The sequence below is a fragment of the Rhea pennata genome, chromosome 9 (genome assembly GCF_028389875.1).
Source record: "Rhea pennata isolate bPtePen1 chromosome 9, bPtePen1.pri, whole genome shotgun sequence".
NCBI classification, from domain to species: Eukaryota; Metazoa; Chordata; class Aves; order Rheiformes; family Rheidae; genus Rhea; species Rhea pennata.
The window spans coordinates 24,807,551-24,833,805 of NC_084671.1; the positions used below are offsets into that span (position 1 = coordinate 24,807,551).

The 26,255-nt window shown below is 39.9% G+C and overlaps 1 protein-coding gene across 1 annotated transcript; it reads right to left on the minus strand.

The window, feature by feature from the left end:
* Positions 1–1,656: 1,656 nt before the first annotated feature.
* KLHL24 (kelch like family member 24) lies at positions 1,657–25,028 on the minus strand. Its single transcript, XM_062582530.1, has 7 exons — positions 24,924–25,028; positions 17,508–18,488; positions 12,147–12,331; positions 10,845–10,963; positions 9,481–9,669; positions 8,847–9,035; positions 1,657–7,642 (listed from the first exon to the last, which is right to left on the minus strand). The coding sequence occupies exons 2-7, from the start codon at positions 18,425–18,427 to the stop codon at positions 7,442–7,444; spliced, it is 1,803 nt and encodes a 600-aa protein (XP_062438514.1). The 5' UTR covers positions 18,428–18,488; positions 24,924–25,028; the 3' UTR covers positions 1,657–7,441.
* Between the last annotated feature and the right edge of the window lie 1,227 nt (positions 25,029–26,255).

The following is a 26,255-nucleotide window of genomic DNA, read 5'->3' on the forward strand; positions in this document are numbered from 1 at the left end:
TGGCCAGCTCTTATTTGTATTTTCTAACTAATTATGAAGCCACAAATTGTTAACAAATGTGCATAAGCTTAATGTTCAGGGACCAAACCTTAAAATCCTCTTTTTTCCTGGTTTCAGGACCACTACTAGAAAGGCGTTCTAATTTCTTATCAGACAATACATATGAAGTGTGGCAAATCCATTCAGACTGTTCTCATACCCAAGTTTGTATCATTTTCATGAGGAATACTATGTGTATAATTTAATCTGATTTTATTTTCTTCCTTTTCCTTGCTTTGTGGAGAAAGGAACAGAAGGAGTTCTGCTTTTAAGATTTCAAGTATCTTCAGACTGGCTCTCATCCCTGAACATAGTTTCATTGCATTGTAGTCCATGGGGCTCCTTTCAGGAACAGTAACCTCTGCAAGCACTGAACTTGCTCTTATTTTTGGCACCACAGTAAGAGCCACTTGATTGTTGTAAATAATCCTACTTACACTGCAAAACTGCAGTAAAACCTTGCCTTAATGAGTTTTATGTTTCATGTTGTAAGAAACTCATCACATACCTCAGTAGTAGATTTAGACTCCCTCATTCTTCTGGTGCTAGGTTCAAAACTGTTGAAGCTCATAGGAGTACTTCAATTTTCTCTATCTCAAGGCTAAATCAAGCCTCTCTCTGCCAGTGGACAGATGAAGCAATATGCCCATTTAAGTAGGTTTTATTAAAATGCGAAATGTGCCTGACACCATTTCTAAAGAGGCATTTTATTTATTTATCTATTTATTTATTTTGTATTTTTTTCCTCTGTGCTTTTCTATCATGGAGTATATTGTGTATCAAGGACCCAGTGCTTCAGGCTTAATTTTGAAAGATGCAGAACCCACACCCAAAATACATCAAAGAAGGAAAGGGCTTGTAATATTAGCTAGAGCTCAGTGGGATACAGGACAAAAATCACAGTAGGAAACTCCGTTTGACTCTGCCACAATACCAAAAAGAAATGGTCTTTGGAAGAAGGCAAGACATGTATCTACGCTTATGTGAAGGACAAGTTCCGAGTCTGAAATCCAAACCATCTTACAAGGAAGAGGGCACCAGCAGTATAAGCTAGTATTTCACTGAAAAACAATGTAAGAGTAACTTGTAGAAATGTGGCATTAAACCAAGTACATCCTTCATGTCAGTTCAACTGCAGTAGCAGAACCCCCTTCCTGTTTAAGCCCTGTATCAGCCATTCTACAGGTGGCACCTTTAGATGGTCAAGGGAGAGCTCATTTGGGCACAGGAAACTTCCCATTTATCTTTCCAACTTGTAATAGTGGTGGTCATCTTCCTACCATTATCTATTCCCATCTCCTGATTCCCCAAACTAACCACTGTTTTACATCCCATCTTTTTTGTCATTTCTCCAGTTTCTTTCCTTTTCCTTGCAGCCATCAGCATGCTTTTGGTGCCTGTATTCATATCAGTAGTAAGTTCCATGACGAAGGGAGAAAGATGAGCTGGGAGAGCATCCAGACTGGAAGACAGAAGAATGATAGGTGGACACAGACTTGTGAAGGGGCAGAATCCAGCCAGTAAGTGACCGAGGAAGAACAGGAGAGTTTCCTCCTTTTACAACCACCCTCCCCCCTCCTAGAATTTCTCATGATCTAAATAAAATACAGCAAACTATTCAAAAGGCAAATGTTTATTAGGTACATTGGATTTAAAAAAATTTCAAAGAATTATGCAGGAAATATATATTTAAATATAACAAGTAAATGTTATTGCAATTGTGCTACATTATAAAATCACTTTTCTACTATCAGCACAATCTGAAGACCTTAATGTTATGTGCAAGGTAACATTACATTGACTCTGCCACACACTAAGTGGTCTGCACTTTTTTGTTCAGATTTTACTTGTGCTGTACCAGAGTGTTCTTGAAGACAAGGTTAGCTCTTGCTGGAGCTAAGCCTTTTACATATCATTAAATAAAGGAACTGGCAAGAAATACAATGAGCCACTGTTTTTCCTAAAAAAAAAAAAACAAAAAAACAAAAAAAAACCAATGCATATTCCAGGTGAAAAGAAAATATCGTAAGTTACATAGGTAACCTCTCTTTCCATGGCCAAGTAGCTCCTATTAATCTGACTCAAATTTGCTACAGGTACACTGAAAGGAGAATGGCCTCACAGGTCCAGAGTTTACACAAATTAAATTAGTAATAGTACATTTTATTCAAGTTTATTGATTTTGCTTATTGCCATGCTTCACCATATTATTGCTTCATATTATTTATTTTAAACTACGTTTAGGACAGACACGTCTGTGTTCTGAAATATGGCAAAAATACTGACTAAAACAAGAAACTACATCTGAAGGACAGGAAGTCAAACTCCTTTGTCACTGAGGGAGTGCTTAAAATGGAAAATAGAAAAAGAAGATTGATTTTTCCCACTAAATCTGCCCTAACATTGTAGAAATCTAAGTATTCTAGGCCTATTCTGAATAAAAGGTTTAACTGTTCTTTTAGTTGAAGAATGGCAGAATTTACTTCTCTTTAAAGGACATCATTAGCATCAGTCTTACTGTCCAGACTGCTGGAGATAACAAACCAGAAGGAGCAACCCAGGCTCATTTTCACAATAGATAAAAATCTAATTGAATTCAAGGCACAGATATTTTCAAAATTTCAACACATTATTTTCTTTGGGACTAATACAAAGGAAGTTGTAATTACATTATCAACATGCTGTACATAGCATCTTATGTGCATCATTTATAACAATTACCATAAAAGGATCACAAAATTATTCACATACACAGATGTGCACACAAACATGAGTGTAGACTGGAGCACTACAGTAGAAAGGAAGGATACATTCCTGTAAATAGAGCTTTTAGACAGTAACACTATCAAGGATATGTACTTAGAGTAACATGAATTTATGTATAAAATTAGTTACTAAAGCCAGCTGACACAAGACCTGTGTGTGGAGAACTTACATTGTGATCACACACCTGGTGTGGGTTGGCAAGAAGCTCTCTACTGTTTTGTGATAATGCTCCCAGCACCAACATATTCTTAATAAACTGACAGTGAAATGAATTTTTATTAATGCCATCTGAAATAATAAAACAATAAGGAAGCTTGTTTGCTGAACACAGAAAGAAAAAAAAACACACTGCCTAGTCCTCAACCAGATAAATTTGCTTAAAACATCTCAACACTTTGTAGATTTTTTCAGTATGTATTACTCAGATTTTTTTTTTAATCAGGAACATCACTTAATGCACAGTCTTGTGTGCTTGAGAGTCTACATTCAGATGAAAACATTCACCTTACTTCAGAGTGATCAAGTCTTGAATGGGCTTTTGCCATCTTTAGTGGCAGAGAAAACTAGATACACTTCTCCCTTTGGGCCACTAGGAAAACCGAACGTTTGCCACTGGAAGACTTTGATAACACACACATCTTGATCTCTCAGACTGAAAATAGTTAACAAATGTGAAATATTTTTACCAACAGAGTTTGTGCATGAAACTGCAAACTGGAAGAGCATCCAGAAAGTCCTGTTTTTCAGCAAGCCTAGAAAAATGCACAAACCCCAACAGCACTGGGTTTTCCTTCTTCTGGTCCCCCCTCAGAGCTCCTCTCTGCCCTACCAGCTAAACCTGACAGAACTCCAGCACACCACCCTTCCATGAGCAGGGGGAAACCTGAAATCCTGAGAAGTGGGACTGCTTCTTGTTTTGTCCTTGCACCTCAAATAAAAATAGGATAAATTGAGTAATCTAAGATCATGTGGTGAACTCAAGTATTCTGAGGAAGAACTCCTACCACTCAGCAGTTTTCTTGCTCTCAAGGACAGGGGAATCAAAAAGCTTCCTGGTCTCTCAGTGCTAGAGTGAAAAGCAAAGTGCTGAACCTCTGAAACACATGCTGGACATGCACTGTAAAATTAACTGTCTGATGGTACGAAAGGAAGAGATTCCACAACATACGCCTCTTTAGACGCTAACAGGAAGGGAACTTAGAGGTAAAGTGAATGATCACCAGGTGGTGTTACATGCTTGATGGTTGAGAAATAAAGGGATACATGGTATATCTAAAAGCACTACAATGCTTATCTACATAGAACCTTTGTGAAAGCAAGCTACAAAGCAGCATCAAATTTCTTTTCAGTTGATAACATATTGCAGAAGAATGGAAGGACAGATCTCATGAGATTTCAGCAGGGAGGAGAGGACATGAAGAGGGAGAAAGACAACATTTGCTTTCACTTCCTTGAAGTATCTTACTATTAAAGATAACTGTTTAGCAAAGTATTAGAGAACTCAGCAATTGTTTTTGGTCCAACTTTGGAGAGACCTGAGAGCTTTTCCCATGCATTGTTAGACTGAAGTTGTATCTCTGAGCAGATGATCACTACTCTGGAGCTGTCAAACCTGTTACTATTCATGCTGGCAATTATAATAGTGGAAGATAATCAAAATGTTCTGTCCCAGAATGAGACCAAGGCGGGGGTGGGGGGGGCACAAAACAATACATAACCCCCAACTTGCTGTCCAAGCACATTAAACAGCAATCAGGTAAATCTGCATGACAGTGCAAGTTTTAATCTTTGAATCCAGCTATACTTAAGTGAAATGCATCAGAGAACAGATGACTTAGGAATGTGACTTCCTAAATAATATATCCTTCTGTAAGTGTTATGCTTTCATTAAACCAAAGTGGAATTGTTCTCTTCTAGTATATCTGAAAATATTATTTTAACAGAGCAGGTCAGAAGTGCAAGTCATTTACAGAGTCAAAAAGAAAAAAAAGAAAGAAAGAAAAACCACAAAACAACTCCCCCCCAAAATACCTGACTTGTTTTTAACAAAATCATTGTAGGAATAACTGCTATTTTAGCAATACTCCACACACTTAATGTTCAGCATTGAGTACAGGTTCTGAAGAACTGCAAGCAAAGCTTTTCTTCTACATTTTTGCATTTACTGGTTCATTAAACAACTATTTTCAAAAATAATAGCTAACAGTAATAAAGTATATAAATTGTTAAGAAAAGATGAGTAAACTATAAACTGAGTCTTCAATACAATAAAAGCAGTATCTTGCTATTTACAGAGTACTGCAGTGCTATAAACACAGAATAAAGGATACCTAAGCATAAACAACATTAAGAGCAGCTTAACATGACAATCAACATTACAAGTCTTAATACAAATAGGAAGGAAATAATAGGAAAGGAGAAACTTTCTCAAATTCTCTCTCTAGTGAAGTGCTCCTATCATTTACATTTTCATTTACAATGATGGGACAAGTTGTATACAAGTGTTAGTATATAATATCAGTTACTGGGCAATTACCATTGCTATCAACAGATCTTATTCACAGGTACTGAAATTACCTTTTCAAAGTGAGCAGAGACAAGAAACTTAGAAAAGGATTAATTCATCTGATTGTTTTATCTTACATTACTTTTTAGTACTGTAAGTATTTTACTGAATAACTTTCTATTTAGGGCAATACAGATGTACACACGCAAGGATCAATTTGCTAATTACATCACTGATATGCAAAGATTTGATTATTAATATTCTTAACATATACAACCAGTGTTTGGTATTTAGACAGAAACTGAAATCCATGTATTTTCCTGAGGTTACAAGTTAATGCATCACGAAGTGCAGCTCCCAGTGCTCTTTAAAAAGATATGACTGTGTATTACTGAAAATGACAACTGCAAATTTGGCATAGGTTCACTGAGGGTCATAATTTCCATCTCATGAAGTACTCTGGGAAAACGGATGGCTAAGAGAGTCCAGTGGAAAAAAAAACAGTGTTCCAAAGACAGTGCTTGTTTTCACCCTCCTGAGCAAGTGACCAGAACCCTGCAGGCAGGGCTGTCTCTGCAGGGGCCTTATGCTTTTTTCTGCCCTGGCACAGACCAACCACCCTACTGGCTGCTGTCCTTAGATTCCTTTGAAAAAGGAGTTCCTGATGTTTCTAGTGATTAGCAGGAACCTGGTATGTAGACAACCCTACTCATTTTCCAACTCTTAAGTGCTCTTTCAGTTTTCACGAAATTGTGTCTCAGTTGTACAACTGTCTACTGAGAATAAGACAACCTAGTACAGAAATCTAATGAGAATTTAAAAGAAGCATCTTCACTGGAAAACAACAACAACACACCCAAACAACACTATGTCAAAATACAGGAGGCTCATGGGCTTCAAGATTCACCAAAACTCTGGGCTTCAAAGCTAGCATGCTACCTGGCAGTTACCTCATATGGCTACATGGACAGGTCCAAAGGTATTTTTCTGGTTACAGGAAGAACTTTTCAGGAGCCTCCTTATCTATGGCCAAGTAGGTTATACTGCAGAACAGCTGGACTGCTGTAAGTGATTGTCTGAATAAAGGCTAAGAAATACTTAATGGATACTCTGAATCTCTGCAGATGAGTTAGTTTGAAGACCAACTTGTAAGCTGTGGGGTACAATCTGAGTCCCTACCTCCATCACCACTTGATTTATAATGTGATTCACAGAAGCAGAAGAACACAAAGTTAGTTGTCCTTAATTCCTTGAGGAGTTAGAGAAATTTTGCAACAAGCAAACAGTAAATCCAGGAACTTTCAGAGTTCAGCTGTAGTGTTCAAGATGTCAAAAACTGGGATTCAAGATCTGCCTCACAGATGCGTGCCTACTTCCCAGTGGTCACTAGTTTTCCATGTCATGTAGCCTTGTGTGATAAGCATTTAGCAACACTATGAATAAGGTCCATAGTGTTAAGGTACATCACTGCAGTATGATGCAGTAGCACAGAAAACCACCAAGATGTCACTGTTCTCCTTCCAAGGAGAGCATTCCTCAAAGATTCTAGTATTTTTCCTATGTAACTGATTTTATTTTTTTAAAAAAAAAATCTCAAACCATGCATGATCTGAAATAAAATCTACTTGGTTAAGCCAAGTAATCTGCTTGTGAGAACACTGTGCATATGAATTATGTAAGCTATTTTTAAACATAGGCAATTATCCTAGATAATTTTTTGAATTTTACTTGCCTATGTATCTTTTCAACAACCAGAATCTGAAACAACTTGTAGACATCGCTGCTTAGGATACAGGCACAAATGCTTGTGAAGGCACTTTCCCCACAAAACTTCCAAGTTTTTAATTACTTATCACACAGAGGGCAAAACTTTCTGAACACTAGTACAAAGTACTATTACTGCACTCATATCAAAGCACACTGCATATACAGTTAAACTGGTGTTACTGGATAGATACGTAGACTTGTAAGTTAACTTTTTTTTTTTTTGGAAGGCACAAGATACAATTTTTTCATTTGCCAGTTAGGGAAAGGACATTTTCCCGTTTCAGGAATCTTTAAAAACCTGTCTTGCAGCAGACCACTGGATTCATTCATGCCATCTCCTTTGTTACTGTTGGGTTTTTTGTTCTACAGTTTAAAGCCTTTTTCATTATATCTATGAATTGTCACACAGCCATGATATGATACTGGCCTGGGCATGGCTGCTACTCCTGTGATAATGCCTGTTGCAGGGTCATAACAAAGGATAGTGTCTGTGGCTTCACCGTTTTCTCGTCTTCCACCAAGGATATATATTTTTCCATTACACACAGACATGCCACAATTCTCCTGTTTCAAAACATACAAAGTAATACATGGTTATTCAAAAAACAAACCCTCCAATTCCTGAACACCTACCACAGTGCAGAAGGATAGCATTGTGACTATCATTTGTAAACAGACTAGTCTATACTTTTCACTTCCAAAAGAACTAATGCCGAAAGCAGAACAGCTGGGGAAAGCAGCAACAGCATTCAGCAGAAAAGGGCTGTTTCAGGTCTAAGTCTTCATTGCACATACCTCAGACAAGGAATACAGCTGAATACAATACTTACAGATAATATAAGGAAAGAGGAGAAGGAACAAAGGCTTTCAAAAGGGAGACACAGTAGATTGTGTTCCCACTTTACGCAGTAACATAGAGAAGCACCTTAGAAGAGCAGCAACAGATAACAGAGAGGGGGAAATGGAAAAAAAAAGAAAGAAAAAAAAACTTGTGACTAAGAAGAGTAGATAAGAAAAAAAAAACCACTGTCTTGAAGCAAAGGAAGCTAAGAGCCTATTTCTTCCTCAGAAGTTGCTATAGAAAAATACTCAATCAAATAGAAATCACAGAGCAGAAGTCAGTGAGAGGAAGAGAAGGAAGGACAGGAAAAATAACAAGTAATCTGTCAAGGGAGGTACACTATAGTATGTAATTGGCAGATGTTTTAAAAACATAGGAGAAATTAACCACTATATATGTAAACTGTACTACAGAAGGGACATTTAAATTTTCCTCAGGGAGACCTTCTTAAGTGATACTGTTCTCACCACTTTAAGTCAGATACTTTCTGTACTACACACTGTCTTTTTTGATACTGTAAAAATGCCCTTTATTTTTTGTTATGTTGAAAGGCTTTAATCAATTATAAGGCAACTAGTTTTCAGTCTTAAAAAAAAAAATCTAACAGAACTCGACAGATCCATTTGTACATATGTAAAATATTATCCATTAATTTGTTACACTGTTATCAAACAGTTACTACTCTCAAACCAAAACACTGATCTGGCTAACACAGTGACACTCAGCTGAAAAGCTGCTGGTTTAGAAACTTCATTTTCTGTGAGATTGTAAATTATATAGATGGGGGGGGCAGGAAGGGAAGGAAAGTAAGAATGCAACCAGAAATGCAATTTTAACATGGTTAAACAAGTCCCTACTCATTTCATAGCAAGATATTCACATAAAAAATGTCTTTTAGAAGCCCACATGCCTTTTAGTGTTTATTACCTGTCTGCTGAATGTATTCTGTACATGCATCCAGTAGTCTTCAACTGGATCATAGCAGTATATTGCTTTGGTAAGCCCACCAGCAACATAGATCAGATTATTTAAAGACACAGCTGTAATGCATCTTTTTGCAATAGGTATAGTTGCACGGAGTAACCAAGAATTAGTATCAGGATCATAAGACTGAACCTGAAAACAAATACATGCATTTGAGATTAAAAACTGAATCAAAATTACTATCTCACACTCCCACAGGTTTTATGAGTCAGAGAAGCAATACCTTGCAGGCAATATCTCAACAAGAAAATTAAGGCAATATAAATATAGGTCCATTTATCAATGATGCTTTCATATACACACACACACCCCCGCTCCCCCCCATATTCAACATCAGTTTCCTAACACTTAAGTGCAGCTAGCTCATTTAATGCATGAAGTCAGTGATAATACCCACCATAAAGACCAAACAAAGTAACAGCGTATTAATGAATTAATGTTTTCTTCTCTGTATGCTTTAAAATATAACAATTCAATACTCCAAGCAGTAAGCCAGTTGAAGCAGGTTTCTGTATGATCTGTTTTTAAACTAGCATTACCCATGTGTAGAAAACGGAAGCAAACACAGTTAACTGACCTTGTCAGAACATGTGTTGTCATCAGGACCACCCCCGATCACAAACAGTTTGCCAACACAGCTGGTGACTGCTGGAGAGCTCACTGCTTCTTTAAGGGGAGCCACCTCTGTCCATCGATTGGAGAATGAATCATAACACTCTACACTGCTCAGTCGGCTTTGACCATCATATCCTCCAACGACGTACACCTATGCAAAGTGGTGAAAACTATCACCATTCTATATTTAGAGTAGCATTACATGTCTATAAGAAATTAAATTCAAGTTGCAGAAATCCCAATTTGCTAGATTTTTAAAGGCATACTTCCCCCAAAGTTTCAATAAAGAAGAGTATGATGTAAAAAATAACAGGTAAAGATTCTCAGGAGTTTCCATTCAGTCATATGTGGAATGAAAACTGTAAATGGACATCTGGAGGATGGTATTATGATACAGAAATAGAAATTCCCTATTTGAATGGGGTGTGTAAGACTGTGCACTGGTTATTATAAATTGCATTCAGCAGCAACAGCAACTGAAGTCCATCAGAATTTACCTTCGCTCTTCTGTGTTTTACTTCTTTCCCATTTGCTTACAAAACTGAGATTTCTTCCTCCATCTGTAACCCTTTTTTGCTTTCTTGTTGCATCTCTCAATTCAAGCAGCAGAGCCTATTATCACTTCTGCAGCTACCTTCTTTCCTCTCTTTGCTCCAGCCACAAGCGCTCATCTCCAAGTTGTTACTCACTCCAGGAACACCACCACGTATCTTTGCTAACTTTTGTTAACGGAATCTCTGTGCATTGTTGATCCCAGCTATTAGTTTTATGTTAAATTATAAATAAATAGGCCTTCAAAATGTTTATTACTTCATATTTTCCTTACAGTAATGTACTGAGTGTTTTATGTTAAACATATCAACCAAGTAAAAGAGCACAGAGATGCCACTCAGAGCAGTAGCAGTCTGTGTTAGCAACTGCATAAATGAAGACGGTGACTTGTAAAGTTAGCTGAAGATAGTTTTGTATTATGTGGACAAATACTTTTGAAAGCACTTTTGAAGCACAGTCGAATTCTGATGCTTCTTTGCTACCAAAGAATTGCTTCTTCAAGCTGGACACTTCTATGTCCAAAAAAAAAAAAAAAAAAAAAAAACAGAAGAAGAAAAAATAATCAAGGGGTAAGATGATTTTTCATGTCAGTGTCTGACTGATTAAGAGAATAATTATTTGTTTCCAATAGTCTTAAAAATATATATATTTTTAAACATAATTTGAGAGGGAAGCCATGAAAGTAACATTAAATATTTGCAGCTGTTTTCTACATTCTTCTCTTGCATTTGGGGACCAAATAGCTAAAATAAATTACAAATATACTTCTCTTACTTTACCAAGAAGAACAGCCATTTTGTGACGCCATCTGCCTTTATTTAAGGAGGCAACTCTGATCCAAATATTAAGCTGAGAGTTATAAATCCACACATCCCGGCTATTGATTCTTCCACCTTTAAGAAGAAAAATATGCCAATTTATTTTCAAATAAATTCATTATTTAACAAGACAGGCTGACAACCAAAATGCTGCTCTACAGAGGACAATGAAAATGTTTAGGTGATCAAAGATCTATTTTTGTTAGACTTAAAGTCAGTTTCAGTGACTGTCAAGACACAAATACATAGGGTAAGTTATTTCACTCATGTCAGTCTTCCACAGTAACATGCTGATACAGCATTAAATTATTTCTCGAGACTTGAATGTGTTTAGTTTTTTGCTCATGCTCTTCAGATTTCCTTGAGCATCACTACCTGGATGAGACACTTGAACAAAAAACTTAACCATTTGTATCTTACAAGGCACATCCCTAACACTAGCTGTTGCCCTCTATTTGGTTTGTGCATTCATCTCCCTCTTACTGTTGAAACGATAAAAGGCAGAACAGATTAGAGGAGATAGTTTCTGTAAGTCAGCTAACACATGGCTCAGTACTCAGTCCATCAGCTGTTGGCACTGACTACTTGTTGGTAACTGACCCTTGCTAAGGCACTGAATGAAAGGTGTTTAAAAACTCACAGCTACTGCTTGTTTCACAGGAAAAGGCTGGTGTAAAGGGATCCCCCGCTCAGGTGGCTAGAGTCAGAAGAGCTTTGTTTCCATTTGACATTCCTATGCTGAAAAGCAGCTTTAACTGTTTTCCCCTGGAATCCAGGCAGCCATACAACAGAAACCAAGTACCAGCAACATACCAGTGCAGCACTGCTCCTAGGCAACTGCTGTTTTTACCATCAGGCACCACCTTTTGTAACAGAAAATGCTGCTGGGAAAATACTGCTTGTAATTTTTTGCTTTTAATTTTTCCAACTGTTGCTTCTCCAAATGTTGCTCTGGACAGGCCACTACAGCATTTTAAAGCAGCTTACTGAGGCGGCCTGGATAGGCGTACACCTCATCTCCTTAAATACAACTGATATGTTGGCCTCAGCTGTAGAATAAATAAGTAATAATAAATGTTGATTAAAAACAAAATTCCCAGAAAACACTTGTGCCTCCAAAAAGATTAGTCCAGGGTTTGTGTTCACCATTTATATCAGCAAGTGACTTTCAACAGAGCTAGCAGTTCAAAGAGCGAAGAGCTGTCACACTACTTTAAAAAGCAAAGAAAAGAGTCTTAAATGTCTTAGGATTATTCACCTGAAACAAGAATATCATTCCGTAGAGCACACACTGCATATTCAGACTTGGTAAACTCTGGAAGTTTAGCCAGTGACTTCCACTCTCCTGTTACAGGATCGTAGCACTCAGTATATGGCAAATTAAACCCTCCAACTCGTTCACAGCCTCCAACAACAACAATCACCTCAGAGTAACCAGTTGATCTAAAAAAATGAAAACAGAAAACTAAGATGTAGGAGTTATTTATTAATACACAGAGGGAGGCCAAACGACATTGTTTTGAAATACACTATGAAATCAGAAAATTTACTATTTAATGTAACATTAACTTATATGGAAAAACAAAACAAAACAGAAAGCCACTACACAAACAGTTCCAGGTTTTCAGTATTTCCAGGTGTCTCACCACATAGCAGGTTAACACAGCCAATCTACTAGTATGGAAGTGGTGGAGTCACCCTGCACAATGTTCTCTGTTAAAAAACCCACATATTTGAAAATACAGTAACTCCTTATTCTTTAATACTATTTTTCCTTTAACTGGGTATGTAGAGATATCAGAAAAAGTTAAAGCAAGGCCTGTGCAAATCTGGTGCAGAATTTCAATAAATGATCCTTCATACTCAAACAATTTTGTTTTCCTGCTCAATTTTAGAGAATTTATTACAGTACTGTACATTCTGTAAGTACTTCAAAAACCTAGAATACCTTTTAAAGAGTATAAGAGATTTCCTGAAAAACACGGAAGGCAGAGTTATCAAAGGAAATTAAAAAAAAAAAAAAAAAAAAAAACCCACAAACCTTAGGGATAATATATAGTTAAGAGAACAACGCATCAAAAAAAGTGAGAAAGCAGCACAGTGATAAAAGGAAACATTAAGGAACACTGGAATAAAAATTCAAACCTGAAACACAACCTAAAACTCAATGTGAAGAATTAAACAGTCAATATACAGAATTAAGCCTTTAAACTCTTCAATACTCTTGTTCACCTTCTACTTGACCTCATGAGAAAACCCGATTCCTCTGCTTTCTACGTACTCTGTATATACAAGAACAGCAAATGACATTACATTTGATTCTCTACATTCTTACATTGAATAAAACAACCATCTTTTATATATAAATCAATCATATCTGAATCCTATTCCTTCACTCAAATTTATAATTTCTTGGGAGGATTTGCCAAAACCCTCCCTTTTCAGGGCTTTTCTAAATTAAATAAATTTGTACTTCAATGATTGCTGTCTACTAATTAAAAATGAATGGAAGATTGACTTTATTTTTAGAAATCCTTTTTGTCATGTTGTACTTTAACTTTGATCCCTATATGAACAGATTTCGTTTAACATTCCTATAGAAAAAAATTGCATTGCCTTGTGACTGTGTTTAAGATAAAAATTTTGTGATCTGTCCCCAGACTTCCTAAGGTATTAACTTGGGCACATTTATTAACGTTGATGACATTTTCCCTATTTTGAAGCATGAAGAATGAAACTATATAGCTATTCTATTTCCTTGTCACCATATGTTGTAAATCAAATGCACCATTCTACTCCAAAATCTTAGGAAGGCAATGATAAACGATAATGCACTATGAAATAATATAATGAAGATATGTATCTGAGGAATAACATTTACATACCTCCACTAGTCAGAAGAGACACACTTCAACTGCTCAGATGCTGATGTATTTACTGATACTATGCTATCTATTTTTCTGAGGAACAACACTGGAAAGAATCTCTCAAAGGGTCAAGGGAGGAACCCTCTGCACCTGCAAACCACTGCTCAGAAAAGGGTTTCCTGAACAGTAAGATACTCAGCTCCCGACTTCCCTTACAGGCAAGCCTAACTACATCAGCTAAGCATACATACAAAAGAGGTTTGTCTGTTGATTACTTTTCAACGTAGAAACCAAGGCCTCCACTTACTAAAAAGCCTACTGTATAGGACTGTTAATCTCAAAAATAAATAAATGAACCACGGTCTTTGGTTGGAAAGGTCTCTTCGTGAATTGCAATGAGAAGTTTTGCTCTTCAAAGGAATTAACAATTTCATGCAGTATTTTAAAACCACAGACGCACAAAAGTTTTAGTTATCTAGAGAATCGTATTGTTTCTTTAAAAATATTTTCTCTGCTGCATCTTCTTGCATTGTAAAGGTTTTGAGGTTAGTTCTGAAAGATGCAAATGATAGAGGGCATATCAGTTAAAACAATAAAAATGCACAGAATAAACAAAGAATTTATAGGCAAAAGCTAATCCCAGGAAAAAAAGAACAAACTAAGGTCAGATGTAAATGAAGATTAGAAAATAGGATTCTCATAGAAGCTCTCATCTCAACCAGTGGTACAGAAAGCCATTCTTATGGCCCTCAAAAGAAATACTGTGGGAATAGTAATACAAATGAGCTAAAACAAACGCCAGAGATTTCAGGAGCAAACCTCTCCTCACGAAGAGGTGCACAAAGCAAAGGAAGGGGAAAAATAAACAAACAATCAGCTGACAGAAGACTATATGATCCAGTATATTCCAAAAAGGTTTTCAAGGGGTTCTGGCTTACTTAAGACGAGAAAGCATGCAGTCCTCTAGCCATATGCTCAGAAAGACAACATCACAATTGCAACCAGCACAGCATCAGCTGGACAGGACTCTCTTCAATCATTCAATGGGATTCCACTTAAAAAGATTTTAACTTTAAGAGGTAAGTTATGAGGGTTTGAGATAATTTGGGTAAATCACTGCTTTTCTTCTTTTAATTCACTTGTGTAGCAAATGTGATAACAGACAGAAGCATAAAGTGAAATAAGAAGTCATCTTCCTGGGCAGAGGGGAGTGAGGAACCACATACAAGCTTTTTTAAAAAACAGCTAGAAAGGATGTGTTCACATGTATATAGTAACTTATAACCAAAGTGGACACCAGTATGTTTTAATCAAATATGCTTAAAGGAATCATATGATCAAGGAACTCAGAGCAATATGAAAATTTAAAGGCATTAAAAGCATGAAGAACTAAGTGTCTGTCTGTTTTGTTTTGCATATGGAGATTTGTTATTACCTACTGCTTGATCTTGGCTTGGAGATCTGCTGTGCAAGACAACCAGTAGAGGCCGAGAGAGGCTTAAGAGGAACGTGAGAAACGACCTCAAGATGTCACCATGTCATTGCAAGTATGCAACTGAAAAGGCCTTCCAAAGGCCTTCCGCATTTGTCAGTGATGCCAAGCGGCACACGACATGAACAGCAAGCAGGCAACCGTTATCTCACATTTTAAACTTTGTTTGGTTCATGTAACTCTTCATTGTTTTTTTTTAAAAAAAAAAAACCCACAAAACTGAAATTGCAGTCCACACTTCTTTTTAAGAAGAAAAACAGGTTTGAACCTACTTCATCCATAGATGCACACATACCCAGACAAAGAATCACAATTCATTTCTCAAAGTTTCAGTTAAAAAGTTTAGGAATTCCTGATCCTGCAATTTTCCTTCCCTTTAGAAACATTTTATATAAAAAAGAAGCTGGAAGAAGGCAAGAAAGAAAGGAGCTCTCAGATGTCCTCTCCTCCCAACTCCCTCAAAAAATGACCAGAAAAGGTGTGATAAAAACATGGGGGAATCTGGTAACTGTTTAAAAACCTTTCTATTGCCTTGTAGCAAAAAGATCAAACAGGCAACAGAAACAAATGACTGAGAACTATTCCCTGAGTGTAATATAGAAAAGGCCAGGGGGGGACATGCCATTCCTGCTGGGACACCAGCCAGTTCTCTCTATAAATTACTCCTCTTGTTGCTGCCTACTCAAATTCACAGTGCAGTTTAAGTTCAGCAGTAAAAGCCAACAAAAAACCCCACCAAAACCCAAACATAAAAAGAAAAAAATCTCCCAAATTATTGCATTTATAAAGTAGTTCTTGGCTGAAGTGCTACAGCAAGGCTATAGAGTTTCTCAAGTACATATATATATATATAGCACATGCTTTGACAGAACTGTTAGGTGTAAGCATATTTGCTTCATCAAGTCAAGTAATAAACTTAACCCCCCTGAAATAGCACAGAAACCTACCCCCCTTCACACACATGCACACTTGCAAACTGATGAGGACTTCGGTCTGAATCCTCAGATCACAATTCCCCATCAGGTCCAGCCTTTGGGTATGAAACGTTTCAAAAACTCTCATTGCACCCGTTTCCAAACTGTCACAGACCAGGCACTTCCAAAGATCGCCGTGCGACAGCACACACTGCTGAAAAACTGGCAGCAGAGTGGCAAGGAGTTAAAGTTTCTTCTCTCTCAGACTAGGCAGCAAGATTAAAGACTGGAAAGACACCGAGGGGGCAAATGCTTGCCAAGTGTTTCTTCCCCTGAAAGAAAGCTTGTAACACATGCCAAAAATGAATGTTCCCTGCACCCTCACTATACAGCAACCAGATATGACTAAGAATAAACAAAGAGGAATAACTTGTAACACGCTCTAACCGTTTGTCCAGACTAGATCATTGCATCACTTTAAAATAACACATGATTTTAAAACTGCAGTTTAAAACAGGTTGAGTTTATTAATAATAAACTCATGTGGAAGTAAGGCTTTTACTTGGAAAATATTTTTCAGAAAGAAAATTACCATAACCAATACTGCCCATAAATGTTGCTAATGGACTTTGCCTCATTACCTCCTGCAGCTTCCAGGCATCATTCCTATTTGCATAAAGCATTATTAAGTAGTAGTAATTGTGGATTTTTACATCATCATGGTATAAGCATAAAGTATTTCAAAAACTATTCCATAATTCTTTAAAAATGCAGGATTTTCATTAATCTAAGAATACGTTGTTTTTATGTTAGTCTATTACAGCTCTACGCAGCAGATTTGTAAAGTAGTTTGTAGTGTAACAAGTGAATGTTCTGAATGAACATCATCCATATTCTTTATAATGCTTTGTACGCTTACATGATTTTGTTATAAAGAGGTGTGAAATGGAATGGGTTACTTGTGGCATCATAAATTATTTTTAAAATGCTGCAATGTAAAATAACTGAAGATTCATGTAGCAAACAGTAATGTTTAGAAAATACTTTGCTTGCAAGGTAAAATAATTTCATTTACATGAGCAGTCTCATGTATCTCATATCAGTAAAGCAATCTGTGCAAAACCTGACCTATTTACATTTTCTAGACACATATGGGCTCGAGCTGTTGAACTGTCAGGGCTGGGCAGGCGGGAGGGGTACAGAACTGTAGCTAGAGTGCTCCATAATGTAAGATAAAAATCATTTTCAAAAGATTTTTTTTTTTCTAGGCATGTGTATATCAAATATCTGCACATCAAATCATGTCCTTCTACCATAGAAATAGGGGTGAAAAGAAGGTTCCTCACCTGCGTGGCCTAGTTCTGGGAGACATCATCTCATTCCCAAGGATATGGTACCGCCGGGCTTCGTGCAGCAGCTGGTAACACTCTGGGGAATTCTGGATCAGCTGGTCCACTTCCACTGTCTGCACAAAGTAGTTGGGGTGCAACAACGGGAGCCTGACGTGCGTCAGCAGCTCGTGCAACACTGGTCTTCTCAACTCAACTGCCCGGTACACCCAGCGCATGACAGCTTCAAACACCATCTCTTCCTTACTGATCACCAGTTCGTCACTGCAAATGTAATCAATAAGCTCATCTTTCCCCAGCTCAAGAAATTCTTCATGTTGGGACACATCCTCAAATGTCTGCAGTGCAAAATTCCTGCACTTGGTGAACAGTGTCTTGAGTGAGTGTGTATCTGCAAAACGCTGGATTCCCAGGCAATTGCATGGATCCAGCTGTTCTTCCAGGAATTTGGCACAGGCATCACGTAAAACACTAATCTGAAAGAGACTTGATGTTTCAAAGAGATACTGCACATTCTCGGTAGTGATTTTCACCTTACCAGTATACACATACTGTAAAAAGCAATCCATAGCTTCAGCAAAAATACCATTGATCTCCACCAGCATCTCTCTGCTTTCTCTATGATCATTGCAAAACATAGCTCTGAAGTAGCTACTGCAGGCAGAGAGCACTGCTCGATGGCAGGGAAACTCTCTTCCTTCCACACAGATAATGACATCAGTAAACAACCGGCTGTCTCGAAATTCATTGAAGATCTGGAGAATGCTTTCGGCATGGGATGATCCCGAGGAGAAGTCAAAAAACTCATGGCCTGTTAGCGATTTTGGGTCCATTTCAAAAACTTTCCGCTTGGTTGCAGGGGAATCTCGTATCCCGCTATCCTCTCTATTCAGTCTGCGTCCCAAGATTAGTACCATTGTTACATCAGTTGGCTATAGAGTCATTGAGAAAAGTTTGCCGAGTGCCTCCTTCACGGTGCTACGGTCAGAAAAAGTAAAACACTTCAGTATTCAGTCTGGTATGTCCTTCATTTCATAATGAGAATTACACAGCACACTTGTTTGGTCACTCTAAAAACAAACACGCACACACAAACAAATCAGTAAAGCTTTTGACCTTGATCAGAAGCAACACTGTTACTGGACAAAGGATAAAGTTGCCCTGTGCAGGGCAGAGCATTACGTTTTATTGTATACTGAAGACAGACAAACCAAGACCCCAACGCCAGCAAACCACTCAACTCAACATAAGCTAAGGGTTTCCCTGAATAAAAATCTAGAGCTTGAACTTCTCATTTTTCAGTGTAATTGCATTTCAGCTGGAACCTCCAAGTACTACTATAATAGCAGCAATCAAAAACAAAAGAAATTGGAATTTTCAGAACAGAAATACAGTTGACGTAAAATAGAATTTTCAGAATAGAAATACAGTTGATGTAAAATCACTTGTTCATTTTCATTATAACATCCACCATAATAAAGTCTTGCAATTCTAGTATTTAATAATATTTAGTTATTTCAATGAACAACCCTAACCACAAAAAACACGTTTTACTTATTCATTCTCAGCATCTAAAAAAATTAGTTCACTAATAGCCTAAGATTCAATTAAAAACATATGGAGACTGCTAATAAACTTATTCCAAAGGTTTTTGTGTAAGTGAGATGTTAGAGTATGAAGAAGCTACAGGAATAAGTGTAAGAACAGGCTAAAAAAAAGGTTACACTTGTTTGTCTGAGAACTAGTGCATCTGAAAGTATCAAGGACAACTTACTGAGGGAAAGAATATTTTCTGTTTTCAAAAGTACTACTAGCAAAAAGTTATTAGCAAGTTTTTGCCCAAAGGTTTTCTAGTTTCGAGGAGATCACATTTAACCTTCCTTCCTCCCTCCAATACACAAACACATGCATATTAGAGTATTATTAAGACTGCAAAAAGTAAGTAGTTAAATGTTATCAAATTAGTAGTTAATCAGTAGTTAAATATTAGCAAATGCCAGAATTTAAGTTTGTGGGTGAAGAAAATGTAGTTGATTTTTCAGATCCAGGTAATATAATCATCCCTCCTAGCAGCAAGTGTTTCATCACCAACTTGAAAATAACATGGATGAATGACCACCAAAGTATACTCAGGCAACACTACCGTACCAGCAAAAGGCTGGACAAAATGCCCACAAATCACTCAGTATGCATGCTTGGGGGGAAAAAATCTAAGTTATTTTAAAACTAAGCTTCCAAGAGCTTATATTCATTTTCTCTCATTCCCCACTTAAACAGTAAATAAACGTTAGTTTCAAACAGCAATTTCACTTCCTGACACACTAGCATCTTCACAGCTGCTATTACCCAACCGAAGACTGGCTACACCACCACTTAAAATAGAACACAATAAACCGTTGTTTTTAAAAAAAAAAAAACAAAAAAACAAAACAAAAAAAAAAACACTCTTTCAAACAGCACCTTTTAGAGGCACTGTCTTAACAAAGAAGATGGAAAGAACGTACATTGTACATTTACTCACCGAGGAAAAATGTTTTAAAACTATCATTTTCTATACAATTTACATGAACTTGTATACACATATTTACAAGGTAGTTTTTAGTGCGGCTCATTTAGCCTACAAACTATTTCATTTTAATTTGAATTAAAATAGAATCAGCTGTCATTTTGTTGCCTGAAAAACACTGTTGCAATGAACTGATTGCTTCAGGGCAATATTATTAGGCAACAGGGCAGCATTAGGTAGTTTAATCTATAGCTGCTATTCCATTCCATTCAATGTATTTTGCAACAATGTTATCCTGTAATGACCTTGGTCAGATAACAACCCCCCCCACCCCCCAACTAGGATGACTAGTTCCCTTGCTAACAGCCTAGCCCTTACACTGAACTTATCTGCAATTACTTCCATGCAAGCAGGCAGAAATTAAGCTTACATCAGCAGTAGGAAAGGAAAATGTAACTATGTAAAATAAATATAAACTCTAAAGGCTTGATTGTTGTGTCACAGATTTAGATCAGAATGACTTTACTGAAGTTAGCAGAGCTTTTCCAAAGCAAAGCTAAACTGAAATCATAAGTGAATATATGTCAGTGTCTTTTTTTTTTTTTTTTTTTCCCTGTCCTGCTATGTAAGAAAAAGCAGGAAGATTCAATCTTTCTCATTATGTGACAACATGTGATTTTGGAAGATATTATATAATGCAGCCATTAATAAATGGAAATCAGGCCTTTAGGGTTACGACCACTCAAAGGGAGCAAGGTGTCACCTTCGTGCTTGGAACATGGAATAACACAAAATCAGTGATTAGTGAGTAATTTATTTATTTATTTATTTATTTATTATTATTTTAAATCTTCTGGGAGTTTAAAGAAATGATACAAATCTATGGAGCAGAAACTAGTCGAGGGGATAAACACTGCAATTGAACAAATAACGAGGACAGAAATGAAAAAGACTTACATTCCAGTGCAGATATTACTGCTTTTGAAAACACTATGCTCCAATTTCTATCCACTTAAATTAAAAAGAAAAAAAGGCATGTCACTAACTCCAATGCAGGAAAGAATAAATTACTTCTGCAGGTTTGCTTAAGCAAAGCAATTTTGTAAGATGAACAGTAACACTATTACCAGTTCAGCTCTATCACAGCATGTATACTGCCTTCTTGCAGATCTTGCTCTGGCAGTTTAAAATGTTGCCGCTGAGGGTATAGCCCCCTGCAGGAACAGGGGGAGGGGATTTGTGCCCCACTTTAGCTGCCTCAGTGGGCAGAAGCAGGCAAAATGTCAAGGCAACATACCTACCTGCACCTTCTGTGTATATAAAGTTATGTGGACATGCCCACAGACTGCATTATAAAGCACCAACATTTAGTGTTTAACAGTCTGATCTCTTCAGTAAATTTAAATGAAGAATAAGCAAGACAGAACCTTAAACCTATCACAAAGCTTGTCTGTTCATTCAGTAAACTGCAAAAGACAGACAAGCCATGCTTTCAGTCAACAAGTTCTAAAAATGCTTTACAAATACAGAATTCCTGCACGAATGTTATCTGCACACACACATCCCTAAACTAAGCTCACTGGAAGATCAAGCTCTTGTTTTTCTTTCCAGTTGATGCTGTCTATGGGCTTGTCTGCACAAGAAGTTGCACAGAGATAATGCAGAGCCCTAACTTGGAGGCCCATAAGTGAGGTCTGTAAGGTGTTTGCCCTGACACCTTGCACCAGTCAACCCTGCTTCCTGAGCATACATACTTTTACATTGCATTCTCTTCTGTATTCACTGCACTCTTGCATTCTCCACTGCAACATCCTTGTGTATTTTACCCCTATCCTTTCACCTACAACTCTGTCAACCATCAGTGATTTTTGGTAGGGCTGGTTTTCTGCCAACCTACTCCACTAGCACCAGAAGCGACAGAGAGAAACAGAAGCAATGTGCAGCCAGGGCTGGAGACAGGCCCCTCCACAACAGCAAGCTATCAGGTGTGCCCGAGCCCCATCCTCAGGTCTCCCCCAGGTGCAGTTTCAAGCAGCTGAGGCTGCGCTGCTGCCAGCAGATGTGCTGCCCCGAGCTCCTGTGACAGGCTGCGCGGAGCAGCACGACAGGCGAGCTGCAAACTCAGAGCCACCCTGGTGAGGGGCAAAAACTGCGCTCGCAGCACAGCACCCACTTGCCGCAGCCTAGCACGCTCCCGGCACAGCACGCTGCCCGCAGGGCCGCGTTTGGCTGCTGGGAGCTGTAAGGACGTCTCTCGACAAGGAGCGCAGCCGTGTTGTGTTTACCATTACCTGGTACGACGCTCATAACAGGGCCTCCGAGGTGACACAGAAGATAGAATAATAAAATAAATGGTGTTTTCGCTTGAAGCCTTATGACTAGAATTAACCAGAACTGAGTTACAATTATCTCACTTGTGATTTCAGGTAACGTGACCAGCAAATGTGCCTTACCTCAGATGTTTGGTTACCACAAAAATTAGAGTCAATAAACTCACAGTTTATTACCTACTCCAACATGTTAGCTAAAACCACAGCACATGTTCTTGTTTATTCTTTTAAAAGACAGGAGGGAAAAAAAAAAGCCTCATTAAGATTTCACTCCATCAAAAAAAAAAAAAAAACATTTCTTTTTTATATCATAGAAAGACAAAAAAGACCAAAAGGTTTAAAAGTATTTTCTTCCTAATTCTTCCTGTTTTACAGTAGAAATTAGGTTTTGAATGCCTTTAGATGACTGAAATCTTTAAGATGACTAAGAATTAGCAAACAGAATGAACAAGCTCATCGACACGGTAAGGAATTAGCCGCACTACAGAAATATTTAGTATTAATGTAAAATATCATTTTGGGTAAAAAAAGAAAGTATTTCTTAATGTAAAGATTGTGTAACAATTAAGGTAGGGGCACACACAAACAGCCTCTCTCAGTAGCATCAAAAATCCCCCAGCAGAAACAAGAACTGGATTTGGACATGAAACTAAGTCCAAAAATCAGGCAGCAAAAAGAAACATCTATAAAATATATAACCTTTTTAATAGTAAGAGGGTCACCTAGAAGGGCACAGACTCACCAAAAAAAGTTACAACATATTAGCATTAATGTATGGGGAACAGACCTTCTTAAGACATCCTACCAAAACAGTATCCCCAGTCACTACATATGTCCCACATGTGTTACAAAGACTCCCAGGTCTTTCAGTCAACTGCTTACAGATTTGAAACAAAAAAAAAAAAAATCACAGTATTCAACAAGTGATACATTCCTGATATTATAGCCAAATAAGATTATCTTTACCTAAAGGGATGAAAATTTTGGATAGGTAATGATGTTAAGATTAGTTAATATGTAAACATGTATGCCTAAAAACATCATTGTTAAAAAAAGGATCCTATATAAACAAGGAAATACAAAATGTACAAAACAAACATGAACAAAAGCCAGGAAATTTAAAGCTGATAAATGTCCTTTACTTGCACTATTGACTTTCCTGTTTACAGCAACCTGAGCCAAGAATGGAGTCAGATGAAATTTGAGTCTTTTGTCTCAATGCGTCACAGCCCTAATGTATTTAAATATAGATTTTGCATACATTGTATTTCCTGCAGCTGGCATGCTACTTCACCAGGTATTGTCAGAGGGATCCTATTTATACCTTGCGCCCCAGGGGCTAACTGCATGCAAGCACAATTTTTATCCCCAAGCATTCCAGAGCTGTTGCTACACCTTTGTGCTATATTAAGCTATGAAATGTCATTTAAAGGGGAGGAGGAAAAAAAAATAAAGCGGGGGGGGGGTTTAAGAAAAAAAGGGGGGGGAAGGAAAGAAAGAAAAAGGGTGATGTAAAGTTAATACGGCAGGGGACAGCACTCTACATAGCCCTGGCGTGCTGAGTTTCCCCACTGAGGTCAGGAGGAGCTTGGCCCGGCCATAAACCAAAGTTTCAGGCTGCATGGCAAAACTCCCAGGCTGAAGGCACATGCTCATCGTTTGTTTACTCTTTGCACTTGAGATACCTATACCACTACAAAATGGCAGCTGTCTAGATGTAGATCTGGTTTTATGACTTATCTCGAGGAATTTATCTACAATAAACATTACGAAATACATAAAACATTTCGTGTCCTCCAGGCGTTTGCAAACCCCACCGTGACAAACCCAGTTTAATCGCACTTGGGAAGCGCCTACGCTGTAAATAATTAGAAGCAGAAAGCACAAGGATATTAAATCTGGGTTCAGATTTTCCAGCAGTACCAAAAGCGAGACACACGCAGGCTACTCCCAAACCCGCCGAGAAGCGCGGCCGCCTGCCCGCCCAGCACCCACGGCCACGTCCCCCGGCGGGCAGCGGCAAGGCGGGGGCCGCCGCCCGCCCTCCTCCCTCAAAGCCAACGGTCGCCAGGAGACACCCCCCCCCCCCCCCCAACGGCCGCCCGCGGGCGCAGCGCGCATGCGCGAGCTCACCGCCTCCCGGCACGCGCGCGCCCTCCAGCTCACCTTCACCCCGAGCCGCCTTGGCGACAGGCTCCCCCCGGCCTGCGCCGGGCCCAATCCGCGGGCGGCACTGGCCGCCCCGGTCCCGCCCCCGCCTCGGGCGGCCCAATCCGCGGCCGCGGGGGATCACCCCCCCCCCCCCCGCCGCCGCGCCGGGCGAGGAGGGGGATGCCGCGGCAAGGACCCGGTTACGAAACCGCCGGGGGGGGCCCGCGGGGCAGCTCCCGCCGCACCAACGGCCCTAACGGCCCTTCCCCAGCGCTGTCTGCGCCGCGGCGGCCGCCCCCTGCCGTGCCGCGCTGGCGGGGGGGGGGGGATCCTCGCGCACCGCAGTTAACGGTACCGGCCGGTGCCGCGTCCCGCCTCCGCCCGCAGCCAGCGCGGCGGCCCCGTGCCCCCCGGCCCCGCACTCACGGGCGGGAGCAGGCCGCGCAGTCCCGCCGGTGCCGCAGGGTCCGCTGCCGTCCGCCGCCGCTCCTCAGCCGCCGCCGGCCGCGCCGCCAGCGCCACTCAAAACAAAGGGGCCCGGCGGGGCATGTGACCGCCGCAGCCAAAACACATGACGTCACAGCGGCGCGCCCCGCGCCGCCCTGGGAGCTGTAGTCCGGCGGGTCACGTCACCGCCCAGCCCCGCCCCGCCCCGCCCCTAACGGCCGGCCCCGCCCCGCCCCGCCCCTAACGGCCGGCCCCGCCCCGCCCCGCCCCTAACGGCCGGCCCCGCCCCGCCCCACCGCCGGGGCCGGGCGGGACGGCGGGCGGGTAGCGGCGCCTTCGGCGAGCCCCGGGAGCGGGCCTGCCGCTGCTGCCGCTGTCACCCCTGTGACTGCGCTCCCCTTTGTAAGGTGACAACGGAAAGGACCCAGACGGGTGTTCCTGACAACACTGCTCATCTTGAGCACGCCAAATTTTGTGGTGTGGCAGGAAATACTGCGCTCTGATGGCAGCTTTTACACTGATGCTCTTCTGTGGTGGGAGGCCCATGGCGAGGCCTGGGGAGCCTGGCCGGTGACCCTCAGCAAGGCCCGTTAGCCGGGCTGGGGAAAGCAGCAGCATCCGCGTTAGCTTTTTGGTCGGCGTGCCCAAAATACGGGATCCGCCTGCACGCACACACACACAAGCAGTCAAAAGAGGATCTTCGTCTACTTCAGTTACAGCCTCACCTAGCTAATATTGGCATTTCCAATTCACAAAGCGTTTCACTAGTTCCTGCTCAACACAAAACTTAGTATTTTTCCTGCTAACTAGAGAAAAGCAAGGTCTGGTTTAAGGCAGTAAGAGCAGAGCGCTGCTGTCACAGCCGCGGCTCGCAGCAGCGGCAGCTGCTCAAGCACAAATGTGAACGCAGGGCCCTGGTGTCATCACAGTGCAAATCCAGAGCAGGTCTGAGCCTGTCCTGGAGCCCAAAACTCACTTCATATCCAAACTATTTGGACACAAGCCCACGATCCAACACAGGGTGATGGAACATGCCTGGGAGTAGGGAAATTTATTTTTGCTCTGCCCTTTAGCACAAGCAAACTTGCATAGCTACAGTGCCGAGCAGCAAGGCAAGGGCAGGGATGTGCGTGCTTAAAGTAAGGTCATTACCCTGTGCTAAATGAGGCCTTGTGCAAAGCAGGGAGCTGATGTAGAGGTGAGGTGGCTGCGCTCGCCTTCCTGGAAGGCCCGGCTGAAGCAGCAGGAGCCTCCGGGACAGGCAGCACGCCCGAGCGCCGGCCGCTCTGATGAGTGAAGGAGTGACAGCAG